General features: G+C 49.3%; 1 protein-coding gene across 1 annotated transcript in view; it reads right to left on the reverse strand.

Annotated features, from left to right (window-relative positions):
* BPI (bactericidal permeability increasing protein) overlaps positions 1-23,288 on the reverse strand; it is a 29,596-nt gene extending 6,308 nt beyond the window's left edge. The window contains exons 1-11 of the mRNA XM_004272838.4: positions 23,106-23,288; positions 20,504-20,618; positions 19,117-19,245; positions 17,476-17,637; positions 15,903-15,966; positions 10,318-10,381; positions 8,856-8,947; positions 5,479-5,655; positions 4,406-4,465; positions 2,809-2,976; positions 1,653-1,720 (exon numbers count right to left, since the gene is read on the reverse strand). Coding sequence (XP_004272886.1) covers positions 1,653-1,720; positions 2,809-2,976; positions 4,406-4,465; positions 5,479-5,655; positions 8,856-8,947; positions 10,318-10,381; positions 15,903-15,966; positions 17,476-17,637; positions 19,117-19,245; positions 20,504-20,618; positions 23,106-23,235 — 1,229 coding nt within the window. The 5' untranslated portion in view covers positions 23,236-23,288. The remainder of the gene's footprint in view (positions 1-1,652; positions 1,721-2,808; positions 2,977-4,405; positions 4,466-5,478; positions 5,656-8,855; positions 8,948-10,317; positions 10,382-15,902; positions 15,967-17,475; positions 17,638-19,116; positions 19,246-20,503; positions 20,619-23,105) is intronic.
* Between the last annotated feature and the right edge of the window lie 708 nt (positions 23,289-23,996).

Consider the following 23,996-nt stretch of genomic DNA (forward strand, 5'->3'; position numbering starts at 1 on the left):
GCACTTGGATACACCCTTGCCTGAAACCCTTGGACTTTTCAATTATTTGAGCCAATAAACAATCCCATATTTGCAGACTTTATGGCATCTTAACAATGATCTAGGAAATAGGTAAATAAATGGCTATTTATTGAACCCCTATCATTCGCTATGTTGGTTGCTTTATCCGATTGAATTCCCGTAATACCCAAGAGCCAAGGGCCATCACACTCCCATTTTACAGGTGAGGTCCTTGACGCTCAGAGAAGTCAAGCAATCTGCCCAAGGTCACACAGCTAACATTCAGCCAAGTAGAATTTCAAACAGGTCTCCCTGATGTCAAAGCTTTTGTTGTCTCCAGTACCCTACAAAGTTTGAAAACTCTTGCCTATGGACTCTCACCACCCCCATCCCTGCATATTTTAGAAAGTCTGTGTTCAGCCGTCACCCAGCTCTATTTTCCCCGGCTCCTCTACTTGAGCGGCCCATGGGTGTTTCCAGGAAAATTAAATCCACATGTTTCTAAAGCAGTAACACTTGTCAAAATGATGCCAGGAGAAATAAGCAGCACGTAAACCTCAGGAGCCAAACTCAAGGTTAAGAAGGACAGCTCTGTGCCAGAGAGAAGGCAGAACTGGGGAGGAATGTGGGTCGACTCAGTTTAAACAGTGTGAAAGTGATGAAGATGTAGACGCCAGGTTGGAATGCGGGGGTCACCGCATCGACTCTGTGCGTCTCCCTCACTCTTGATCTCTGTGTATCTGCTTGTCTCTCTCTCTTCTTTCCACCTTTTGTGTCTCTCTGTCTCTCCTGTTAATGTGTCTCTCCATCTGTCTGTCTGTCTTGCTCTCACTCTCTCTGCGTCTCTCCCTCCCTTCCCTTGTCTCTCTCTGTCTCTCCGTCTCTTTCTGACTCTCCCTCATTTCTGATTTTTTTTTCTTTTTCTGTGTGCCCCTCTGTCTTTCTCTTTTCCTCTTGCTTATTGTATCCCTCGAAGTGTTCTAAGCACTGCAACACATATTAATACCTCATTTCACCTTCAAAATGATGCTGTTGGCAAAGAACAATTATTGGGCTTATTTTACCAGCCAGGGAAACTGACTGAAGTTTGGAGAGTTCAGTGCTTGCCGAAGGTGAGCTGCGCTTCCAAGGCAACAGGCTCAACCTCAGAGCCCACATCCCTAACCACAACCTCCTCTGCTGGGATTCCAACCCAGGCACGGATTCCAGAGTCTCCCAGCAGGAGTTGGCTGACGAAGTCCCAAGGAAGGGTGTGAAGAAGTTGAAGTGTTTTCCAAGTGCCAAGGAAGGCCAGGGACGTGGAGTGGCTGGGGGCTGGAGCAGATTCATCAGCGGGCACTGCCCAGCCATGAGTGGGCCTAGGATGGGGTGGGGGGTGACCTGGGCTGCGGGGCTTTTGGTGCTAAAACTGGGACGCTGCAGACAAACCGAGATGGTTGGTCACCCTACACTGTGTGGTCTCAGGTCACTTCATCTCTGAGCATCAGTTTCACTGTCTGCAAAATGCGGATACGGTGCCCACCATGCGCTGTTTGAGGCTTAAATGTGACGGACGAACAGGAAAGCTTGGCACGTTGTAAGGTCATTGCTAGCCCACGGGCACCAAGAACAGATGGGCAGTCCCCTCCTCGCGTGCCCACAGGCCCACTTACTTGTCCAACTTGAGCTCTCCAACAAGCCTGTCTGACCTGGCACCAATATCCGCAGAAACGTTCACGTACTGCAAAGAAACAATCCAGGAAGTGAAGGCCCCTGACCCAGGGGCTGGGGACTCTGCGAACCTCCAAGACCGGAAGGTAAGCTTCACAAAGGCTCAGCAGAGGAGCCCACCTGCGGGACCCACGGAGGAGAGGACTCTTCCTTCTGCAAACCTTGTGCTTGTTGATGAGTCCTGGCTTGTCAACCAATTACCATTTTCTCCTCCTGCTTCTGAGACCATTTCAGCGTTCCCAGGCCACTCCCGTGGACTGTGGGAGACAGGCTGTGGGGCTGGAGTCCAGGCCAGCCCTATTCCCACAGACATTCATTCATTCATTCACACAACGAATGTTTACTGAGTCAGGAAACCAAGATTCCCAACCTCAGCTTTCCTGCCCACTGTCTGTGCGGCCTTGGGCAACCCCCTCAGAACCCACTGAATCTGCAAAGTGGGGAAAATGGGCCTCAGCCTGAGACTGGGCAGACCTGAGTACCTCCTGGTGGGGAGAATCTGGCCCTCGCCTTCAACTGCCAGAGTGGGTACCACCAAATGTTTGCGGTGTGACAGAGCGAACAAATGAATGAATGCACAAGTCAATCATGGAATAAATACTTGAATAAGTGGAGGATTAAACTGACAAAGGACAGAATAAAGATATGCATGGGTGAATAAATGATAAAGGAATGAGTGAACAAATATACAAATGAATGATCAATTGAACAAAGGTATAAGTAAATGAATAATGGAATAGATGAATGTATGTATGAACCAGCAAAGATATAGTATATTTCAAGATAGCAGTCAAATGAATAAATGAATGAATAAATGAATGAACAAATCCACAAATACATAATTGAATGACCAAAGATACAAGTGAATGAATTGGAAATAGTACGCATATTTCAAGCCAACGACGGAACGAACAACGGAATGAATGAATGCCGGTAGGAGTCAGAAGCAGTAGGACAGTGGCTCCAGTCTCAGGCCCTGGAAACACACAGTCCAGGTTTGAGTCTGGGCAGGATTCACACTGGTCCCTCTGACTCTGAGGGCCATGCTCTTGGCCCTGTCCAGGGCTCCCCATCAGTTCTCACCCGGGAGCAGCTTACCATCTCAAGCAGGAAGAGGGGGGCCAAAGAGGAGTCTGGGAGGACAGCAACAGCCTGGGTATCCAGGACAAAGGTGAGGTCAAGGCCGGTGGGGCACACGGCAATGTTCGGTGGGGAGGAGGCCCAGATGAGGAGTTGCATCTTCATGTCGGGGAACATCTTAGCCACCTGCAGCCCCCAGCAGGGACAACCAACAAAAGGGGCAATTTTATTAAAATGTTTCTAAATCCAATCTTGTCCTGGTCCTGCATAAACACCACCAATGTCTTCCCATTGCTTTTGGAATAAATCGTAAAGACTGCTTAATTCAGCACTTGGTACCCTGCCAACCTCACGCCCCATGCTTCTACCTCTCGCCCTTTAACTCCAGCCACAAGGGACTTCTCTTCCTCAAATATGACCTGCTCTCTTCCCATCTAAAACCCTTTGCACTCTCTGTTCCCTCTCCCTGAATGCTTGTCCTGTATTCTTCCCTAGCTTCGCTCTTTTCCTTCCTCCAAGTCTAGAGCGCAGTGGTGGCTTCAAGGGGGAACAGAGGAGAGCTTTGGCAACACCCCCATCTCAGCTAGCCTCCAATCCTCCCCCAGGTAAATTCACAGTCTGAGTAAAAAGAATGCTATTGTTATGCAAATGAAGCCTCAAGACAATTCCCCTGGCCCCCTACCAGTCACACCTCCTCTACACCAGTACCTCCTGTATAAAATTTTCTGGAAGTACCACCACCGAAGAGGCCATTATGGACTGAAAGTTTGTGTCTCCCTGCCCCCCACCATCCCCCGCAAATTCATATACTGAAGCCCTAACCCACAGTGTGGCTGTATTTGGAGGTGGGGCCCTAAGGAAGTAATTAAGATTAAATGAGGTCATCAGACTGGGGCCTGGTCCAACAGGATTACTGTCCTAATAAGAAGAGACACCAGAGCTTTCTTGCTCTTTCTCCATGTGCTCAGAGGAAAGGCCATCTGAGGACACAGCAAGAAGGCAGCCATCTACAAGCCAGGAAGAGAGCCCTCACCAAACACTGAATCTGCTGGCACCTTGATCTTGGACTTCTTGGCCTCCAAAACTGTGAGAAATAAATTTCTGTTGTTTAAGCCAGCTGGTCTGTGGCATTTCCTTATGGCCGCCCAAGCAGACTGAGAGGCCTTCCCCCGCTGCCTTGTCTGAAGTGACCTCATCAACTTCAGCCAATTAGTGTTGGCTTCACTTATCACAGGCTGCATTTTCTTTTTGATTGTTTTGGGTTTCTAACAATAATTTTCTCTCTCCACTGGACTGGAGCTCCAGGAGGGCAGGGATATGGTCTGTTTTGCTAGATGCCCAGCACAGGGCCCCAGAAAGGTGGTGGGCACTCAATGGATATTTGTTGAACGGATGAGCCCTCAGCATCTACCCTCACACCTGATCACGTGGGTGCCTGGAGCCTTTCTCTGTACCGGGGATGGGCTGCACAAAGCTCTTTCCATACTCTCGGGCTGGGCTGCCTCTGGATCTGGAGAGGGGCGCTCTCGGCAGGCCGCTCAGCAGAGCCCTGTCCTACTTAGCTCCCCCAGGCCTCCTCACCGAGCTGCCTAAAGGGGAGCAGATCCTTTCTCACCTGGGGTAGGAGGGTTCCAAAGGATTTTGTTGTCAGGAGGAACTTGGATTCCTTTGGTAACTGTAGTGAGAGAAGAAGAGAAAAGGATCTTGGAAGATTATGTTATAGATTGGGTGGCAAATTCCATATGAGGGGTGAGAGGCTGAACATACAAACAGACCATGGCCAGACCACATATGACAACAGAATGCCGACCCAGAAGGGTCAGGGCATGATCAGTGACTGCCAGATTCCCTATTTTTTACATTGAAAAAGTCAAATATGCTGCTCAAACCAATCCCATAGGCTGCCCGGCCCATGCGCACGTTAGCCCACCTCCAGCTTCCCCGCACCGACGACCTCCATAAGAGCCTACCTGAAGCCCTCCCTTTTTTTCACTACAAAGCTTTCCTGCCCCCTGTCTGCCTTCGATTCTCTGCCAAACGCAAATGATAGAGGTTGACTCCCTTGCCCTGAAGAGTTCCCATTCGGGTGGCCGTTCTTTATTTCCACAGGGGGACATGTGGGGGTCAGCATCCCTTTGGTGCCTCTACAGAGAGGGAGGATGTGGCATCTCTTCAGGGAGCAGCGTAGGAGGAACCCTGTGTGGGTGGTGACCAGGGTGGGATCAGGTTGCCCCTAGACTCTGGAGAAGATGGTCGTTTCCTCATTTTACAGATGGGTAAACTGAGGCCCAGAGCAGGACTCAGCCACAAATATACAATGAGGATGATGACGATAACGGTGAAATGATGATAAGGCTGGATTACAGACCAACACATGGCAAGTACTCAGTCAACGTTGGCTGTTACTGTTAGTATTCAGAGGACTTCCTCCGTGCTGATAAACCCGTGCTGGGGCTGCACAAGCATTCATATCTCATTTAACCCTCATTACACCCTTTGGAGGAAATAGAGGAAACCGAGCTTCTGAGAGGCTGAATAACCACCTAAGGTCACCCAGCTGGAAAAGAGGGGAGCCGGGATTTGAACTCAGGTCTGGTTGACTCTAGAGTCCAGACCTTGATCTCCCCAACTGTGAACCAAGACTCAGATCCAGACCGTCTACTGCACTCTGAGCCCACCTGGCCTTACCGTGTCATCGCTGAGGGTGAAATTCAGGACTCCAGCCTCTTGATACACGAGCCCGGCCGTGTTGAAAAGATATTCGGAGATGCCCAGGTACACCATGCGGTTGTGGTCGTTGGGAAGGGTCAGCGCCGGCGGGGCAAAGGGAGGGGGCCTGCGGTGGGCCAGCCTGAAAAACTCCCCCTGGGGGAGGAGGTGGCAGAATGAGCCTGGGCATCCTTCAGGAATTACAATTTGATGTCTCCAGTCCAAGAAAAACTGAGCTAAGGATACCAATCACGTATTCACAGAGGAGAAAGCCATGGCCAGAAACTAACAATAGCATCTCCTCCTGGGGCTACGTTCTAAGTGCTTTTCCCACCAACACGGTGAGGTAGGTGAGATTATACTCATTTTACAGGAGAGGACACTCAGGAAGGTGAAGTGACTTGCCCAAGGTCACTCAGAAGGGTAAGTGGCAGAGTCAGGAACTGAACCTGGGCAGCCAGAGTCCGGCAAGCACACGCCCAACGCCGTTGCCTCTGCCTCAACCTCGCAAAGAAACGCAGAAATTCTCCTAAGAGAACAAGGAGGTTCTGTTTGTTTGTTTTCATCTATCAAATTAGCAAAATTTTCCAGAGAGCGGTAAACTGATTTAAGTGTGTGTGTATTTTAAGCTCATACTACCCAGTTTTTGGTGAAAGCATTCACATGCTGCTGGGGATTATACGTTTATGTTTCTGAAGAGCAATTTGGCAACACGTTGCAAAAACAGATCACTTATTGAGCTAAAGAAACAAGAATGTTGAGTTATAAAAAAGCAAATTGTAGATGGATACATATGTTAGAATGCCATTTATGTAAAATTTAAAGGCCTATAAAACATACTATATACGCATTATTGACACACACAGGCAAGAAGGACACACAGGGACGTCATCCGTGTGATTCCCTGGAGGGTAGAGGGTCCCCAAGGGGGCCTCAGCTATTTATTTCTACAATGTTTCATTTCAAAAAAATCAGAGGTGACTATGACAAAATATGTAACATGTCTGAAATCTGGGTTGTGGGTACGTGAGAAGGTGCAATATTCTCTGTACTTTTGGATCATTTCATTATTTACAATTAATGACTGTGACACTCATATTATAGAATAAATACCATATGCAACTCTTAAAAATATCAGGTGTAAAAAAAAGACAAAAAAAGAAAACATAAAAGACAAAAATTAAAAAAAACAGGTGGACCTATGTACCAAAGAGGAACCGGCTCTAATGTATATCATTAGGTGAGAAAAGCAAGTGAAGAACAGTGTGTATTCCTACGTGCAAACAGATTCTCAGCAAAACTAGATGGGCTTTCACATACATGCTTAGGACCGGGGGACCGGAGGGCTAATACCCTCCACAGCTGACAGCCATTACCTCTGGGCAGGAGCCCCGAGTGGGGATAGGGGGCAATAAACAGGACATTCTCATTTGCTAGGGATAAATAGAATTGTTTTAATCTTTTATTCCATCGTATCACTTAGATTTTTTAAAAAACTATACTACTTGGTCCAGCAATTTCACTTCTAGGAAATAGTCAAAGACGGGCAGAGATCCAGCTATAAGGATATTCGAGGCAGCTCTGGTTCAACTTGTGGGAGAAATGGAGAGAGCACAGACACCCCAGGAGGGGGCACTGTCCACGTACCTTACCACAAGCTGTCCACTGAGAGACCCAAGAGCCAGTAAAAGGGCTACGGGAGGACATTTCATTGATAGATGTTCACATTATATTGTTCTGGTTTTAAAAGTTGTAAAACAGAATGTAAAATATGACGTATACATGCATGCGCGCGTATGGACTTCTACGTCTATATATGTGGTTTTTATGTGTATTTGTTTCTGCCTCTGTTACGCATGTCTGTGTGTGTGTGTGTGTGTGTGTGTGTGTGTGTGTAATTTCTTGTGTCTCAGTAGAGACAAGGACTGGAGGGTTGGGAGACTGTAACTTGTGTGTCAACAGTGCATATCTCTGAGTTGTAATATTAGGGCAATCTCTCTTTCCTTCTTCCCTTCCTTCCTCCCTTCCTTCCCTCCTATTTATTTCTCTGCTCTTTTGTGTTTTCTACATTTTCTTTTTGACATCAAATGTGTTTTAGAACAAACAAGTAAATAGTAAACAAACAAGCCAATCACCAATTGTGGAGGGACTGAGGTACACCCAGAGGGGATTCAGGGAGTGGGACTTATTCCAGCTGAGGAGGTCCGAGAAGGCTGCTCGGGGAGCGACAACCCAGCCCACATCCACTGGAGGATAAGAAGAAGCCAGTGGGGTAGAGGAGGGCATGGGAAAGAGGGGAGTCCAGGCAGAGGGAATGGACAGGACGAAGGCCCTGAGGTGGGAACTAGCTGGATGTGTTGAGGAAGTGCAAGGCCAGTGAGTTTGGTTGGAGGCTGGGGAATGAGGGGGAAAGTGGCATGAAATGAAACTAACTCCATCTATCCATCCATCCATCCATCCATCCATCCAATATATATTTACTGAGCACCTATTATATGCCAAGCATAGTTTTAGGTGCTACACATACAGTAAAGAATAAAGCGGGCTTCCCTGGTGGCACAGTGGTTAAGAATCCGCCTGCCAATGCAGGAGACACAGGTTCGAGCCTTGGCCCGGGAAGATCCCACATGCCGCGGAGCAATTAAGCCCATGTGCCACACCTACTGAGCCTGCGCTCTAGAGCCCACGAGCCACAACTACTGAGCCCGCATGCCACAACTACTGAAGCCCACGTGCCTAGAGCCCGTGCTCTGCAACGAGAGAAGCCACCGCAATGAGAAGCCTGCACACCGCAATGAAGAATAGCCCCCGCTTGCCGCAGCTAGAGAAAGCCCGTGTGCAGCGACAAAGACCCAACACAGACAAAACTAAATAAAAAAAAAAGAACAAAGCAATCACAGCCCCTTTTCTATCGTCACATTGAGGGAGACAAGCTTGCGACTGTGTGTACTAAGTGCTGCTGAGAAAAATAAAGCAGGATATAGGGGAAGAGGAGGGCGCTATTTTAGCAACAGTGGTCTGGGAGGGCCTCTTTAGGGAGAAGATATTTGAGCAAAGACTTGAAGGAGGAAAGGGAGAGTTTCTGTGGATATCTGGGCCAGAGCCTCCTGTTTAGAAGGGGCAGCAAGTGCAAAGGCCCTGGGGAGGGAGCAGTCGCAGCGCATTTCAGGAATAGCCGGAGGGCCAGTGGGACTGGAACCGGGAGAAGATGAGGAGAGGGGACTGGGGAGAGCAGTGAGGATGGATAGGAAAGGGGTGGAGTCATGAGATCTGTCTCCAAGGATGATGGGGAGTCGGGGGGGGAGGTGGTCTGAGGCAAAGGTGTGAGGGTGCATGATTCTTGGTGTAAGTCTTACCTTCAACAGCACATCCAGGTTATCAGCTGTGGCTTTGGGAGGTGCAACTAGAGAGTAATCGATCCCAGCCACGTTGTCTATTTTGGTTGTCACTAGGGGGAAAGAAGATGGACCATGAACTGGCTCCCCATGGCATCTCTGGGGCCTGGGATGCAGAGGCAGCATCTCCTAAAGTTGAATCAAGACCTGCAGTGCTAATTCCATTCCTACCTCCTCCAGGGAGCCCTCCCTGAGGTCTCCTTAAAGGAAAATGAGCCCACACCCCACATTCACAGATATCATCTCTCTCCCTTCTTCCAACAGCCCGGAGACGTGGCTAAAACACAGAGTCAAGGAGCAGAAACACCTGGGCTTGAATTGAAATCTATGTGACCTTGGACAAGTCCTTTCATTTCTCTGAGCCACATTTTTTCATTTGTAAAATGGGGTACTACTAGTGACCTTGACAATGCCCTGTACATGGTAGGAACTCAAAAGCCAGAAGGAATCATTATTAGCAGTGATAATATCCCAGGCTGAGCCCAGACTGGCTTTAGGTCTGAGTGGTTTCTCTGTTTCCCAGCAGTAATCAATGAGGATTAAATAAATATTGGTTTCTCCTTTAGCCCTTCCTTCCCATGTTAGTGGGGAATAAACCGAGTCTCAGAAAAGGTAACTAGTCTAAGATGGCAAAGCTGGTGAGTGACAAGGCTGGGACTCAAGCCAAAATCTTTTTCCTGCCTGGTGAGGCCAAACCCTGGACACTGCAACTGCACTGAACACGCCCAGGAGGGGCCCTGTGCCTGGAGGGGCTGGGGCGATGCCTGGGGGAAGGGAACGTATCTGAAATGGACATGTGCCATGTGCCAGCCAAACCAGGCTCCACAGGGAGGCAGCCCAGGCAGCAGTTTGGGGCACAGGCTTGGGATCCTGTTTCTGCTTCTTACTGCCTCTTGACCTCAGGTAAGTCTCGGCTCCTTTCTGAGCCTCCGTTTCCTGGTGGTAAAATTGGGACAAAACAGTGATCTCAGCGGGGTGTTAGGAGGCCGAGAGGAAACCATTCTGCTGGGTACATGACACATGGTGAGCACTTGGCCATACGGGTCCTCCCCCACTTACTGCAGCCCTTCACCATTTACGAAGCATTTGGGGAAAGAGAAGATTGTCCCCATTTTAAAGATACGGAAACTGAGGCCCTGAGAGGGGAAGTGATCAGCCTCAGATCTCAGGCCAGCTATGTATCTCTGGCTCCAGAGAGCTGCAGGTATTTGTTGTTTGGCCCCTGCAGAGCTGCTTTTCCATTAAACTTCTGGACCTGCCACAAGGACCTGGCCCAATAGGGGATCTGATGCCAATTGCCATTTGGAAATAATCTGTGCTACCCATTCCCACCCAAGCCCAGGCCTGCCTAGGAAAATTGCTGGCTCCATCACACTCTCCCTGTGTCCCTCACCCCCTCCCCCTTCTACCCCAGCCTCCTTACCTGGCAGTGTCTGGAAATAAGGTTGCAGCTTGGAGGATACGGTACTGGTCACTACCTCGCAGATCTGGGGAGAACAAAAGAACTGATCAGCAAAGTTTTCCTATAGTGGAAAATGTCCTCTGAGAATAATTATCCAGACATGTTTTGCTCTTCTTGAATGTTTCCTTGAAAATCATATAACTACTCAAGTTTCCCTTTTCTCTTTGGCCACCAGGAAGCTCAGAGTTCAACATGTAACTTGGAAATAGTAACTTTATATGACTGTATGACCTGCACATCTGCATTTTACTTCCTACTCTGGCATGGAGCTTTCCTGATGGGTATTTATGTTTTCTGTTTTTTAATGTGAGATTTTGTTTGTTTGTTTGTTTTTGTTTGCACTCAGACCCTTTGTGGAATGAGGTGGTGAAAAAATGAACTGGAGGTGGTCAGATGTCGGCCTTCCCCTGTGTGTGCTTCTAGGAGCAGGGGGCAGGTCCTCTGCTCAAGCCTGGGTGGGCACCCTCATCTTTGCTTTGTGTGGCCAGAGAAGACTTCCCAGCCGTCCCCCTCCCATAACTCATAGGGGAACAAGCACTGGTCTGAGAAGCCCTGGGTCACATGCTGATTTTGCCACTGAGGAAGTTACTCCATTTCTATGAGAAAAGAGACCCTTATTTTCTCATCTGTAAAATGGAGCCCTGCGGGTTATAGTTTCCATTCCATTTGCTCTTCTGGAATGTGGCCCTGTCACACCCATTTAGAGGTGGAGTCTGTGAACTCTCCCCTACAATCTGGGTGGGCGGGGTGGCTACTTGCTTCTAACCAATAGAAAACAGCGCAAGTCACACTGTGTAACTTCCCAGGTGAGGTCATAAAAGGCTGTGCAGCTTCCACTTCGGTCTCTTGAGATGCTCCCTCTGGAACCCATTGATGAGCTGTGCAAAGCCCCAGCCCCATGGAGGGGACACGGGTAGATGCTCCACTCAACAGCCCCGGCTGAGCCGAGCATCCAGTCTTCCCAGCTCAGGCACCACGGACATGAGAGGAGATCCCACCGGATGACTCTAGCCCCAGGCTTTGGAGTCTTCCCAGATGAGGTACAGACATCATGGAGCAGAGACAAGCTACGCTGGTCCCACTGTGCCTGCTGATTTCCTGATCCACAGAATCCGTGAACATTATCGAATGGTCGTTGCTGGATGACGCTGTATGTGGATATATTTGTTTCGAAGCAACAGCTGGAATAGAGGATTAAAATCACAGGCTTCCTTAATTTGACCCATTGGGGCTGATGGGGTAGGTGGTGCAGTAGGTGGCGGTGGTCAGATAAGCCCCGCCTTCACGACGTTGCTCCCCCCACGTCTTGAATGACCTCATTCATCCAACGGAGTCTCTCCAGTCCTTGCATTTCTTGACTGTTGGGCAGCCCCTGGCATGGTGGGCCACTGTCTCTGACTGAGGACCCTCCCCGCTCTCCGCCTGGCCCGCTACTTCCTCTTCCTCGGACACCCTGTGAGCTCCTTTTCCCTCGTGAAGATGTTGATCTCCTGGGACTGCCCGCTCCTTCCACCCAGGAGCCCCTCTGGAGCTTGCCATACATGCCCATGGCCCCTGTGGGACATTGTTGGTCCACCCCGGGGGTCCCCTGCGCTTGGCATGACAGCTCCCTACACACCCAGCAACTCTCCCTGCCTGAGGACTTTAATCCCTGGACCTTGCTCCCAAGTGCCAAGGAGTTATAGCAGCCAGAAAGAGGGGTGAGAGTTGATGGATAAATACCCATCTTCCCCACCCCTTTGGGACAGTTCTGAGGTGTGTGCCCCGAAGTCCCGCAGCACTGAGCCCCAGCTGTCCAGAGTGGTAGCCCACTCAATAATGTTCCTGTCCCCAGCTCTCTTCCCCACCCCTCGCCTGGGATCCCCGCCCAATAAAACACTCGCACCTGAATCTTTGTCTCAGCCATGCCTGGGGGGACCCTGATTGGGTCCCCCGCTCCACGTTCCCAAACTGCGGCCAGCACCCAGACCTTGGTTTGCAGCCAGACATCTCCCCTGAGCTCCAGCCTGAGAGTCCAGCTGCCTTCCTGGACCAAGTCCCTGGATGTCCCACAGGCCCCCAAGGCCAGCACATCTCAACCAAACCCATCAGGTTCCCACTCCTCCACAGTACTGGTCCCCCTATCTGCCCACAGGGCAGATAGGGCACCTCCACACTTCCCTCCCGCCTTCCCCACTGTCAATCAAGTTATTTTATCTGGGGGGGTGGGAGGGAGGAAGGAAAGGAAGGAAGGAGGGAGAAATTTTGGTTTTCGTGGAGTGTGTTTCTATCACATAAAACTCTGGATGTCCCAAGGAGACTAAGCATGTCACTGTCGGAGAAACCCGTGCCTCTGCTCCAAGTGGCCCAAAGGTGAGAGCAGGCGGCACATCTGGCAGCGAAGGGCCAGCTGGACACCTGGGCTGCCTGCCCTCAGCTACTGCCCTCCAATGCCAGTTACTAATGAGGGCCACCAGGGGGCTCCAAATCACAGCAAATCACACAGCAGCCTGGCGCCTGCCTGTCTGCTGCCACCCTCCTCCGCCCCCACCCCCATCCACACCCTATATAGACCCTTCCTTCCCTCAGACGCCCACTCTTCTCTCTGAATTCCTGGGGAGTGGACTCCCAAACTCATTCCTTGCCATTTCCAGGCCTTCGTAACATCATGGACACCCTGACACTTCATTTATTCATCCATCCATCCATTCATTCATTCAGGCCCATACTCTCTTCTAAACAATATCTTAGACTAATTAAGAGCTTCACCTCTGAGGTGGGGCGGCATGGGTTTGAAGCCCAGCCCTATCACTTCCTCTATCTGTGTCTCAGTGTTATTATTGTTCAGCTTGGCTGCTCTCAAGGGGTCACTCTTAAGGCGTTAACAAGAAATAATCTGTTTCAATAGTTCTTTACGTTAAATACATGCTAACACTCCCCTCATACTATTACTTAATTACAAAGATGGTTGAGTTACGGTTGAGCCAGGCTGGTGGGGAGCCTTCACTATTTTAGTAATCCTTACAACGGCTTGGTGAAGAAGGTATCAATGTCCCCATTTTACAGATGGTGAAACTGAGGTTTGGAAAAGTCAAGTGATTTGCTCAACATCACACAGCTAAGCCCTGGAGCCAGAATCAAAACCCAGAGACTCTGACTCTAAAACCTGTTTTATAATCTCCTCTGTTATGCATTTTGACCCCCAGGCATGGATTTTTTTTTTTTTTTAACTTTTGACAGAGTGCCTTCAGATAGATGATCTCATTTGATGGATGTCTCCCTACCCATGTTGTCAGTGCCTTTCACTGGGAGACCAAGGTCTCCCACCTGGAAGACTGCACAAGCCTCCTCAGTGTCCCCGAGACTCCTGGTCTCTCCAGCCGTTCTCACGGCAGCCAAAGAAGTTGTTCTAAAGCACAGATCTGGCCAGGTCACCCCTTTGCCTAAAACCTTCAATGGCTCCCCATTGCCCTTTGAGAAAACTCAAGCTCACTTGTCTTGGGAGACAGGCTCAGGGATTTCCTGGAGATTGACAATTTATTAATGGAAAACTAGCCCAAGGAATGGCCCCTTTTCTCAGCTGAAGAGGTTGGCTTGCGTGGGGCGGGGGTTAGGGTGAAGGTAGGCTTGGGAAGCTCTGGTCCGTGTCTGTCTTTCGTACCAGTTCCAGCCTCAGGACATAGTTTGACCACACTCTAGTCTAGCAGCTTCATCAGCTGCATGTTTTCTGGGTGGGTATCGCTACCAAGGGGGTTCGGGGTTGGGGGATGGGGAAGGAGGCTGGAGGGCTATGAGGAGAGGGGCTCAGTGCAAGAGAATGGTAGTTTCTCTGCAGGGAAGAATGATGGGAGAAGAGCAGAGGTGGTCCAAGCATGGGGGAATTTGCCGTGTGTGTGTCACATGACCCTTTCTTAGTTTCTCACTGGATCCCCAGGAAAATTGACATGACTGATTTTTAGAGCTGGACATGTGCTTTCCAAGGGCCGTGGGGGACTGCTGAAGAGGTCTGGGTGAGAGCAGAGATAAACCCACGCACATATGGTCACCTTATCTTTGACAAAGGAGGCAAGAATATACAATAGAGAAAAGACAGCCTCTTCAATAAGTGGTGCTGGGAAAACTGGACAGCTACATGTAAAAGAATGAAATTAGAACACTTCCTAATACCATACACAAAAATAAACTCAAAATGGTTTAAAGACTAAATGTAAGGCCAGACACTATAAAACCTTTAGAGGAAAAAATAGGCAGGACACTCTATGACATAAATCACAGCAAGATCCTTTTTGACCCACCTCCTAGAGGAATGGAAATAAAAACAAAAAAAACAAATGGGACCTAATGAAACTTAAATGCTTTTGCACAGCAAAGGAAACCATAAACAAGACAAAAAGACAGCCCTCAGAATGGGAGAAAATATTTGCAAATGAAGCAACTGACAAAGGATTAATCTCCAAAATATACAAGCAGCTCATGTAGCTCAATATCAAAAAACCAAACAACCCAATCCAAAAATGGGTAGAAGACCTAAACAGACATTTCTCCAAAGTATACATACAGATTGCCAACAAACACATGAAAAGATTCTCAACATCATTAATCATTAGAGAAATGCAAATCAAAACCACGATGAGGTATCACCTCACACCAGTCAGAATGGCCATCAACAAAAAAATCTAGAAACAACAAATGCTGGAGAGGGTGTGGAGAAAAGGAACCCTCCTGCACTGCTGGTAGAAATGTAAATTGATACAGCCATTATGGAGAACAGTATGGAGGTTCCTTAAAAAACTAAAAATAGAACTACCATATGACCTAGCAATCCCACTACTGGGCATATACCCTGAGAAAACCATAATTCAAAAAGATAAATGTACCACAATATTCACTGCAGCACTATTTACAATAGCCAGGACATGGAAGCAACCTAAATGTCCATCGACAGATGAATGGATAAAGATGTGGCACGTATATACAAGGGAACTCAGCCATAAAAAGGAACGAAATTGAATTATTTGTAGTGAGGTGGATGGACCTAGAGTCTGTCATACAGAGTGAAGTAAGTCAGAAAGAGAAAAACAAAGAACACACATATGTGGAATCTAAAAAAATGGTGCTGATGAACCCAGCTGCAGGGCAGGAATAAAGACACAGACATAGAGAACGGACTTGAGGAAGGGGGCGAAGGGGAAGCTCTGACGAAGTGCGAGAGTAGCAGTGACATATATACACTACCAAATGTAAAATAGATAGCTAGTGGGAAGCTGCTTCATAGCACAGGGAGATCAGCTCCATGCTTTGTGACGACCTAGAGGGGTGGGATAGGGAGGCTTAAGAGGGAGGGGATATGGGGACACATGTATACATATAGCTGATTCACTTTGTTGTACAACAGAAACTAACACAACACTGTAAAGCAATTATACACCAATAAAGATATATATATATATATATATATATATAAAAGAGGTCTGGTGAGAGCAGAAGTGTCCAGCGATGCGTGAGGTATGTGGACACAGAAGGCCCCACCCGCTCTGACAGGAGGTGAGATTCTGAGCCCCTCGTACCTTGCGGTTCATGCCGTTTCGGAGCGAAGACTCGATTTTTTTACGGAAGAGTTGGATCAGCCACCTGGAGATTGACACGTGGGGACATGCATGAGGCTTCCCAGGTGGCCCTGGGATGCATTCCGAAGGCTTCCTCATCTGGGAAGCCTTCCTCCCTTTTCCAAATAAACCTAAACTCCCTCATCCCTGGGCTCCAACTCTGTGCACCCCCATCAGACACTTCTTCCCCTGTGTGCGACCTGTTTCTGAGGTTATTTCTTCAACAGGTGCACGGCTGGACCCCCATCCCATCTCAGCCTCAGTCCTCACCACTCGCTCTCTCTGTACTCCAGCCACACTGCTTTGCTGTATCCTCCTGTGTCCTGTGCTTCCCCTCACCATAGGGCCTTTGCACATGCTGTTCGCTCTGCTTAAAACACCCCTTGTCCCCAAGTTAATTAACTCCTACTTATTCTTTTCATCTCAATTGAAATGTCATTTCATCAAAGAAAATGAAATGACCAGCCCCCAGACTAGGTCAGATCCTCCAGTTCTATGTGTTCATCGCACTTTGTACCTCTTTTTCTCAGTTCTTATTGTGAGCCATTCATTAATGCAATGATTTGATTAATGTTTGTCTTCCCCACAGGCTGGAAGCTTCAAAAGAGCAGGGACTGTGTAGCTAAGACTCTGGGGCCAGCAAGTCCTGGGCTGAATCCCAATCCCTTCTCAATACTCAATAGGGATGAAAACTCAGGTTATTTCCTATTCTTTCTGTGTCTTGTCTCCTCTGAATATGGGGTAATAATTGACGAACTGCACAGAGCCATTGTGTGGATTGAATGAGATAAGGAACATGCTTGAAACAGTGCCAGGCATGCAGTAAGTCTCCAATCGCTGTTAGCAAGGCCAAATTTTTAGTGACCACTGTTACTTCCTGAGCACGATGCATAAGCCTGGTGCATAGCAGATTCTTAGTCGATGTTCGTTGGATGGATGGAGAGATGAATGCTTGCAGGCTTGTGGTAAGGATTGTATAACTTGGTACACTTAAAGTGTTTAGTGCACAGCCCGGAGCATAAGTGCTCAGTAAAGTTTGCTGAATGAATATTGAATGAGTGAGTGACTCTTCAAGGCAGGGATGTTGTGTGTTCCATCTGTAGACCCCTGTCCCCTTACACCTGAGGCCTGGCATAGAAGTGGCATTTGGGATGTGTTTTCTGAATACAAGAATAATCAGGACAGGGACTGCCCTGGTGGCGCAGTGGTTAAGAATCCACCTGCCAATGCAGGGGACACGGGTTTGAGCCCTGGTCCGGGAAGATCCCACATGCCGCGGAGCAAGTGAGCCCGTGCGCCACAGCTAGTGAAGTCCGCGCGCCTAGAGCCCGTGCTCTGCAACAAGAGAAGCCACCGCAATGAGAAGCCTGTGCACCGCAGCTGAGTAGACCCGCTCGCCACAACTAGAGAAAGCCCATGCGCAGCAACGAAGACCCAACACAGCCAAAAATAAATAAATAAATTTATAAAAAAAAGAAAGAATAACTAGGACAATCCTGTCCCTCCTCCCATCCACAGCCCCAGGAGATCATACCCCAGGCTGCTGCGCGAGATGCGTACGCGGACACTGTTGATGTGGCTGCTGCAGCGGGAGCAGGTGACTGTGGGGTGGCCCGAGGTGGGGTCATAACCCAGCTTGAGACCAGCCAAAATGGAGATGCCATCCACACTCAGGTCAAAGTTGCCGCTGACTTTGCTGAAGGGAAACAGAAAGAAAAGACTTGGAGCAAGCATTTTCTTCTCGCTGCCATTCAGACTTCACACCAATGCTGGAAGGCAGGTTTTGCTATTATCTCCACTCTGGGTGAGGAGATGGAGTTCAGAGAGGGAAGGCAGCTTGCCCAAGATCACACAGCAGCTGAGTGAAAGAGCCAGCATTCCAACTCGAAGTCTGAACCCATGTCTACCTGGCAGAACCCTGCTCTTACTGCCTCAGCCTCTGCCTGTGTGCTGTGTGGCACTGAGAGTGTTTCTCAACCTCTCTGAGCTTCAGTTTCCTTACCCAGACCCTGGACCAGCAGTGGGACACCAGCTTTGCCACTAGAAAGCTCAGTTTGGGGGACCAATGACTTTAATTAATGCCCTCATTCATTAAATGGGGTTAATAACTCCTCCCTCAGGGATGAAATGAGTTTGGGATAAGACAGTGAGTGTGAATGTAGTTTGTCAACTCTTCTATAATGTGAGGAAGTATTGTTATCATTTTGTGTGTGTGTGTGATCAGTAGTGAAATGATAGATGTGAAACAGCCCAAGTGAAGACGTAAGCAATTCTTGTTGTGGGGAATGGACACACCCAGCAGTCCTTGTAACAGAAGGCAGACTCACGCCCCTCTCCTCACCAAAGTGTCTGTTTTCTCCCTGGATTCACCACAAAGGAGAAGCTGATAAACTGACAGGTCAGTCTGAACCACTGTCACTGCTGCACAGAGTCACTGCAGGGAGGGCCCAATATTTAGATTCAGAGCTGTTGTTTGGGTGATCTGCCCCAATTTTCACCCCTCCCTGCACCCATACCCTCACCATTGCCTACCTTGGGGGGATATGTGTGTATTTCCATGCTCCTGACCTTGGACTTGATCACATGACTTGCTTTGGCCAATGGCATACGAATAGAAGTGACCATGGGCCAGTTCAATCCCCCCCAGGCCTTAAGGGGACCTGCATGTTTCTGGTTGCCCTTTTTGCACCTCCGCCATCACTAAATATGCTCTGGGTAGCCCACTGGTCCAGGGAGGAGGAGATACCTGTGTAGCACGGCTACCTCAGCTGAGGTCAACCTACATCAGGGAACCCCAGTCAACACATAGATAGGTAAGTGATGATATATGACTTGTTTGAGGTCACTGAGTTTCGGTCACTGATGGTTTGTTACAGAGCGATAGCTAACTGATAAAGGGGTAAACTAAAGGTCCCACTTAGCCTTCCATCCTAAGCCACATGCACCAGCTCAGCCTTGCCCGTGCCCTGCATTGAGATGTGGGAAAATTCTCAGCTATTAACCAAGGGTTATGTTGAAAATTCTTCTGTGAAAAGTTCCCCCAGGAACTCTGAGGGGCCAAATGGTAATGGGCCAGGCAAAAATTGGGCATTCTCGAGACCTTGGCTCTCATCTCCTCCAAATATCACCAAGAGCTCACTCACACACTCAACAAACACTGAGCTTGGACACGCACATGAAATTCTTTCGTGCCTTCCATTTTCCACTCATCTTGATACTGGCATCTTTGATGGAGAGATCAAGGTCTTGATCAGGCAACGGTCTTATCTGGGAATTGGGAAGCTTGAATTCACGAATAACCAAGCTGCAAAGAAGAAATGATCAGTTAGTCTCTAAGTGTCCCCACAAGGACTCAGTCAGCGGTCAGTGCAGACGCATTCCCCTCCATCCCGGCCCTTTACCCCAGTTATTCCAAAAGAACCCAGAAGCTATGAGAGCAGCCTGGGGAGCTCTGTGGTTAGGCTTTGAAGTCAGACAAATCTGCATTTGAACCCTGCTCTTCAGTTTACTGCTGTGTGACCCCTGGCACATCACTTAATCATGCTGAGCCTGTTTCCTCATGTTGTAAAATGAGCACAGTAACCTCTGTCTTGCAGGGTGTGTGATGATCAGTGAAGATTATCCCAGTGACTACAATTTCTGTAAAGGGTGGAATGTGTCTGCCTTTTTTTCACTACTGTAGCATAGCCTGGTGAGTCAGACACACAGTAGGTGCTCAAAAATATCTGTTGAACGAGTGAGTGCCTAAAATTCTTTAGAGGACATTTATGGATTTCTCTCCCCAGCACCCATTCCCCTCTCTCGTGATGACAGAAGTGCCATTTACTTTGGAGGAACCCTTCCCCACATCTAGTCCGTGACGCTCCAAAGAAAGTTGACTTCACCGCCATCTTCAGGGGGTGGAGCTTGAGACTTCAGCACAAGCTCCTTCGTGTCTGCTCTCCCCCTGGCCACAGTGATTGGTCCAGGAGTGTGTACATAACCTAAGACGGACCAATCAGAGTGAATCTTAGGAGTTTTGCTTGAGCTGTAAGGAGAAGGTGCCCTCCTCCCACAGGGCTGGGAGTGCTGAGAAGGTGCCGGCGAGTGCTTCGCGGGGAGGCCCTACCCAAGAATTAGCTCTCCCGAGGGAAGCGGTGCTGAGAGGTGGCAGGAGAGAAACAGGGTCCAGTGACATTTGAGCCTTCCTCAAGCTGAACCCGAAGACAGACAATTCCAGGGACCTGTGAGCCAATACCTTCTGGTTTAGGCCATTTTGGACTAGGTTTTCTGTCCTTGAAACCTCACCCCCACCCCTAATCCTAATTAACATGTGGGCTTGGCACAGAGTTTGGGGGTCCGTGACATCCCCGTAGGAGTCACGGCGAGTGCCTGAAAGACCGTTTGTGTGGTTTTCTCCACATGCAGCTTGGGGGATTGGATCCCCTTGGGATGGTGTAAACATTAGCTTGGGGATCCTAATGTCTCTGAGTTTAGGAGTCGGTGGCTCTGTGAGTCTAGGTCTTGGTGGCCCCAACACACTACAGTCCTGCACACGGAAGACTGAGCTTGACGGACCTTACCTGTAGAAGCTATACTTCCCTTTCCCAAGGTACTTCATCTTAAAGCTTCCTGAGAAAGTGGGAATTGTGACCTTCTCCAACTCCTTCTGCAGAGTAGCCACTCCCTGCTGGCAGGCTGAGGGGAAAGAGCGGGGTCAGTGGTCAGAGGTGTGCAGCCTGTTCATGGCAGGGACGTTGGGATTGGAAAGATCTAAAGCAGGGCTCAAGTTAAGGTTTTTGTCAAAGGCCCCAGAGCAAATATTTTCTGCTCTGTGGGTCTTACTGTCTCTGTCACAACCACTCAGCTTTGCTTTTATTGCACAAAAGCAGCCGTAGACAATACGTCAATGAGTAGGTACGGTTGTGTTCCAATAAAACTTTATTGATGGACACTGGAATTTGAATTTCATATCATTTTCACATGGTGTGAGATAGGATTCTTCTTTTGATTTTTTCCAACTGTAAAAGCCATGCTTAGTTCCTGGGCCATGCAAAAACACGTGTTGGTCCAGATTTGGCCTATGGGCTGTCATTTGCCAACACCTAGTTTAAAATATCACCCCCTCCAAATACCCAGTCATGCATCCTGCGGGTGTTATTGAACATCTGCTCTGTGCTCTGCCCTCACAGATACTCTATCTCTCTGGCTTTCGGACTCTCTCGCCACAGGACCTTTGCATGTACCATTCCTGTTGCCTAGGAAGCCCCTTCCTCTCATCTTCACCTGGTCGTTCTAGTCATCACTTCCTCTAGGAACTTTCTCTGACTCATCAGATGAGAGCGATCCCCCTTGTTATCATTCTCATGATGCTGTGGGCATCTCTTTTGGAGCTCCCATTACCGTTTGTAATTATGCATTTATTCATGTGATTTTTTTTACTACTATCTCTCTTCCCTACTAGATGTAAGCCCCCCAAGGTCAGTGGTAGACGTCACGGACATCCCCTATCTTTACCACAGTGACTGGAACTTAATACCTGTTGGAGGAATGAATGAATGAATGTTCCAGGGTCAGGAATTCTGCCATCAGTTATTAGGTGGTTAACAGCATCGAAAAACCAGTTAAAAGGCAAACACGTTAAATGAGAAGAGTAAGTAGTAGGATGAGGGATCCCAGGAGCCAGTTAGGAAGTAGTAAGAATAATAATAGTAATAATAATAATAACAGTTATCAAGCTCTCACTCTGTTCCAGGCACAGTTCTGGGCTCTATACACGTATTAAGTTACTGAATCTGAACAATCCTGGGTAGTAGGTCCTGTTACGACTCCCAGTTCACAGATGAGGAAGCTGAGACTCAGAAAGGTGACCACACAGCTGGCAGGTGATGGAGGCAGGATTGGAATCCAGGCCTTCTGGTCCCAGAGCCTGTGCCCTGGGATAGGCCTTCTGGGGGTTCAAAATGCATAGATTGTCACTGCCCGGAGGGAAAAGAAAATGTGGGATGGCCACGATCTGTGGGTCTGCAGCGGCCAGGTCTTGAAGGGTCTCTAATGCCAAGCCCAAGACATCCACTGAGGGCACTAGGGAACCACTGAACAGTGTAAGTAAAGAGGGGGAATGGGCAGCTTTGCTGTATTTCACAACTGTCACTGGTTGCCGCATGGGGTGTGAGTAGAAGGGGGAACCGAGGCTGCTGTGACAGGACATGAAGACTTCTGGGCTTAAAGGCCGAGCCCAAGCCTCTGCTCTCTGGAAGACCTCAGAACCACCCCAGCTCTGGGTATAGAGCAGGGACATAATCCTTTCTCCTAGCTCATGGGGAACCTTCCGTCTGCACCCCTGGGATTCAGAGGTGTCCTGCCTGGGCTGGGGTAGGAATTCAGGGGTGGGATACCAGGTCCCTTTGGTCCTGTCCTGATTCCCCAGGGGTCCACCGCGGCTGTGGTTCTGCCTTCCGGATCTGATTTCTCCGGCACTGGCTGTCCCCCACTGTTCTGCAGTTCATCTCTCTGCCACCGAGAGGCAGCATTGAGCAGCCCCACCCTGGTACATCTGACAAGACCAGAGCTCAGCTCCAGGCCGCCCACTTCCCAGTCCCTCCTCCAAGTTTGTCTGCTCATCTGTAAAGGTCGCTAGTAACAGTACGTCCTTTTAGCACAGTGCCTGGCACCGATCTGAGCAGGTCAGGGGGCTGCTTCATGCCAGTCTCTCCTCTGTCTGGGCCTGGATGCATGGCCTGGGGGACCCTCTCTGGGTCACCCAGATGGCTAGTGTGCACATATGGCTGCCAGCCCCTGCCCTGGGGGAGGGCCTCCCCGCCCTGAAGACTGAGCCAGGGACCTTGAGACAAAAATCAGGGCTGAGAACCAGCTTGGAAGGAAGTGAAAGGCCTAGAAGCCCGAGTTGGGTATTGCGTAGAGGGAGGGGACCATGAGGCACCTGAGCACTGGACTCAAGAGTCCTCCAGGCCAGGGCTCCAATCCCGGTGCTGCCGCTTCCAGCCCTGTGACCTTGGGTAGCTCACCTTATCTCAGCTTCTTCATATGTAACACAGGGGTAAGAGGGCCTCCTTGGAGGAGCTGTGAGCAGGCCGTACACTGGATGTAAAGGGCTGCACACAGCAGGTGCTCAATCAGTGCTCCTCAGGGGTTGGAGGGGAGAAAAGGAAGGCATCCAGTTACCGTAGTCCAGGCCCTTCTGGGTGATCCTGGCCACGACGCCGGGGCTGGTGGTCGCTGTCACAGCTGTGCCCAGGGCGGCCAGCACCACCAGGGTCGCCCACCTCCACGTGTCATCAGGGCCCTTGGCCATGTCTTCGTCCTGCAGAGCTGCCAAAACCTCGAGGCCTTGGAGGGGACCCAGGGACCTATAAATGAGGCAGCTGGGGAAGCGCAAGTCAGTGGAATGTAGAAAAGAGGAAGGAACACAGCAGGGGCGGGAGAAGGGATGGACGGCTGCCTGCCTGCGGTCCCCCACCATGGTCGGGGCCACAGCCCCAGAGCAGCCAGCAGTGGAGCCTGGGAGCCCTGTGTCTGTGTGTGTGGTGTGTGTGTGGTGTGCTATGCTGTGTGTGTTTGTATGTGTGGTGTGTGGTGTGTGTAGGTTGAGACTTCTGGCTCTGGGCATCATTCTCCTCCCTAAGCACCCCTTCTCCCTCCCTGAACCCCCACCCCAATCCCTTTATCTAAGGACTTCCTGGAAGCTGGGTGGTAGGTACATCAGTGCTCATTATATTTTTCTTTTCTTTTTTTTAATGCTTTACTGAGGTACAGTCGAGAAATAAAATTGGATACAGTTGGCCCTCGAACAACACAAGCTTGAACTGTGCAGGTGCACTTATATGGGGATTTTCTTCAATAAATACATGCTACGGTACTACACCATCTGTGGTTGGTTGAATCCACAGGTGTGGAACCTCGGATATGGTGGAACCGCATATATGGGGGGCCGACTCTTAAGTTATACGTGGATTTTCGGCTGCTGTCGGGGGGGTCAGTGCCCCAACCTCTGCATTGTTCAAGGGTCTAGTGTATATTTAAAGTGTACAAGGTGATAATTCGATAAATGTGTAC

This window comes from Orcinus orca, chromosome 16 (genome assembly GCF_937001465.1).
Source record: "Orcinus orca chromosome 16, mOrcOrc1.1, whole genome shotgun sequence".
Taxonomy (NCBI): Eukaryota; Metazoa; Chordata; class Mammalia; order Artiodactyla; family Delphinidae; genus Orcinus; species Orcinus orca.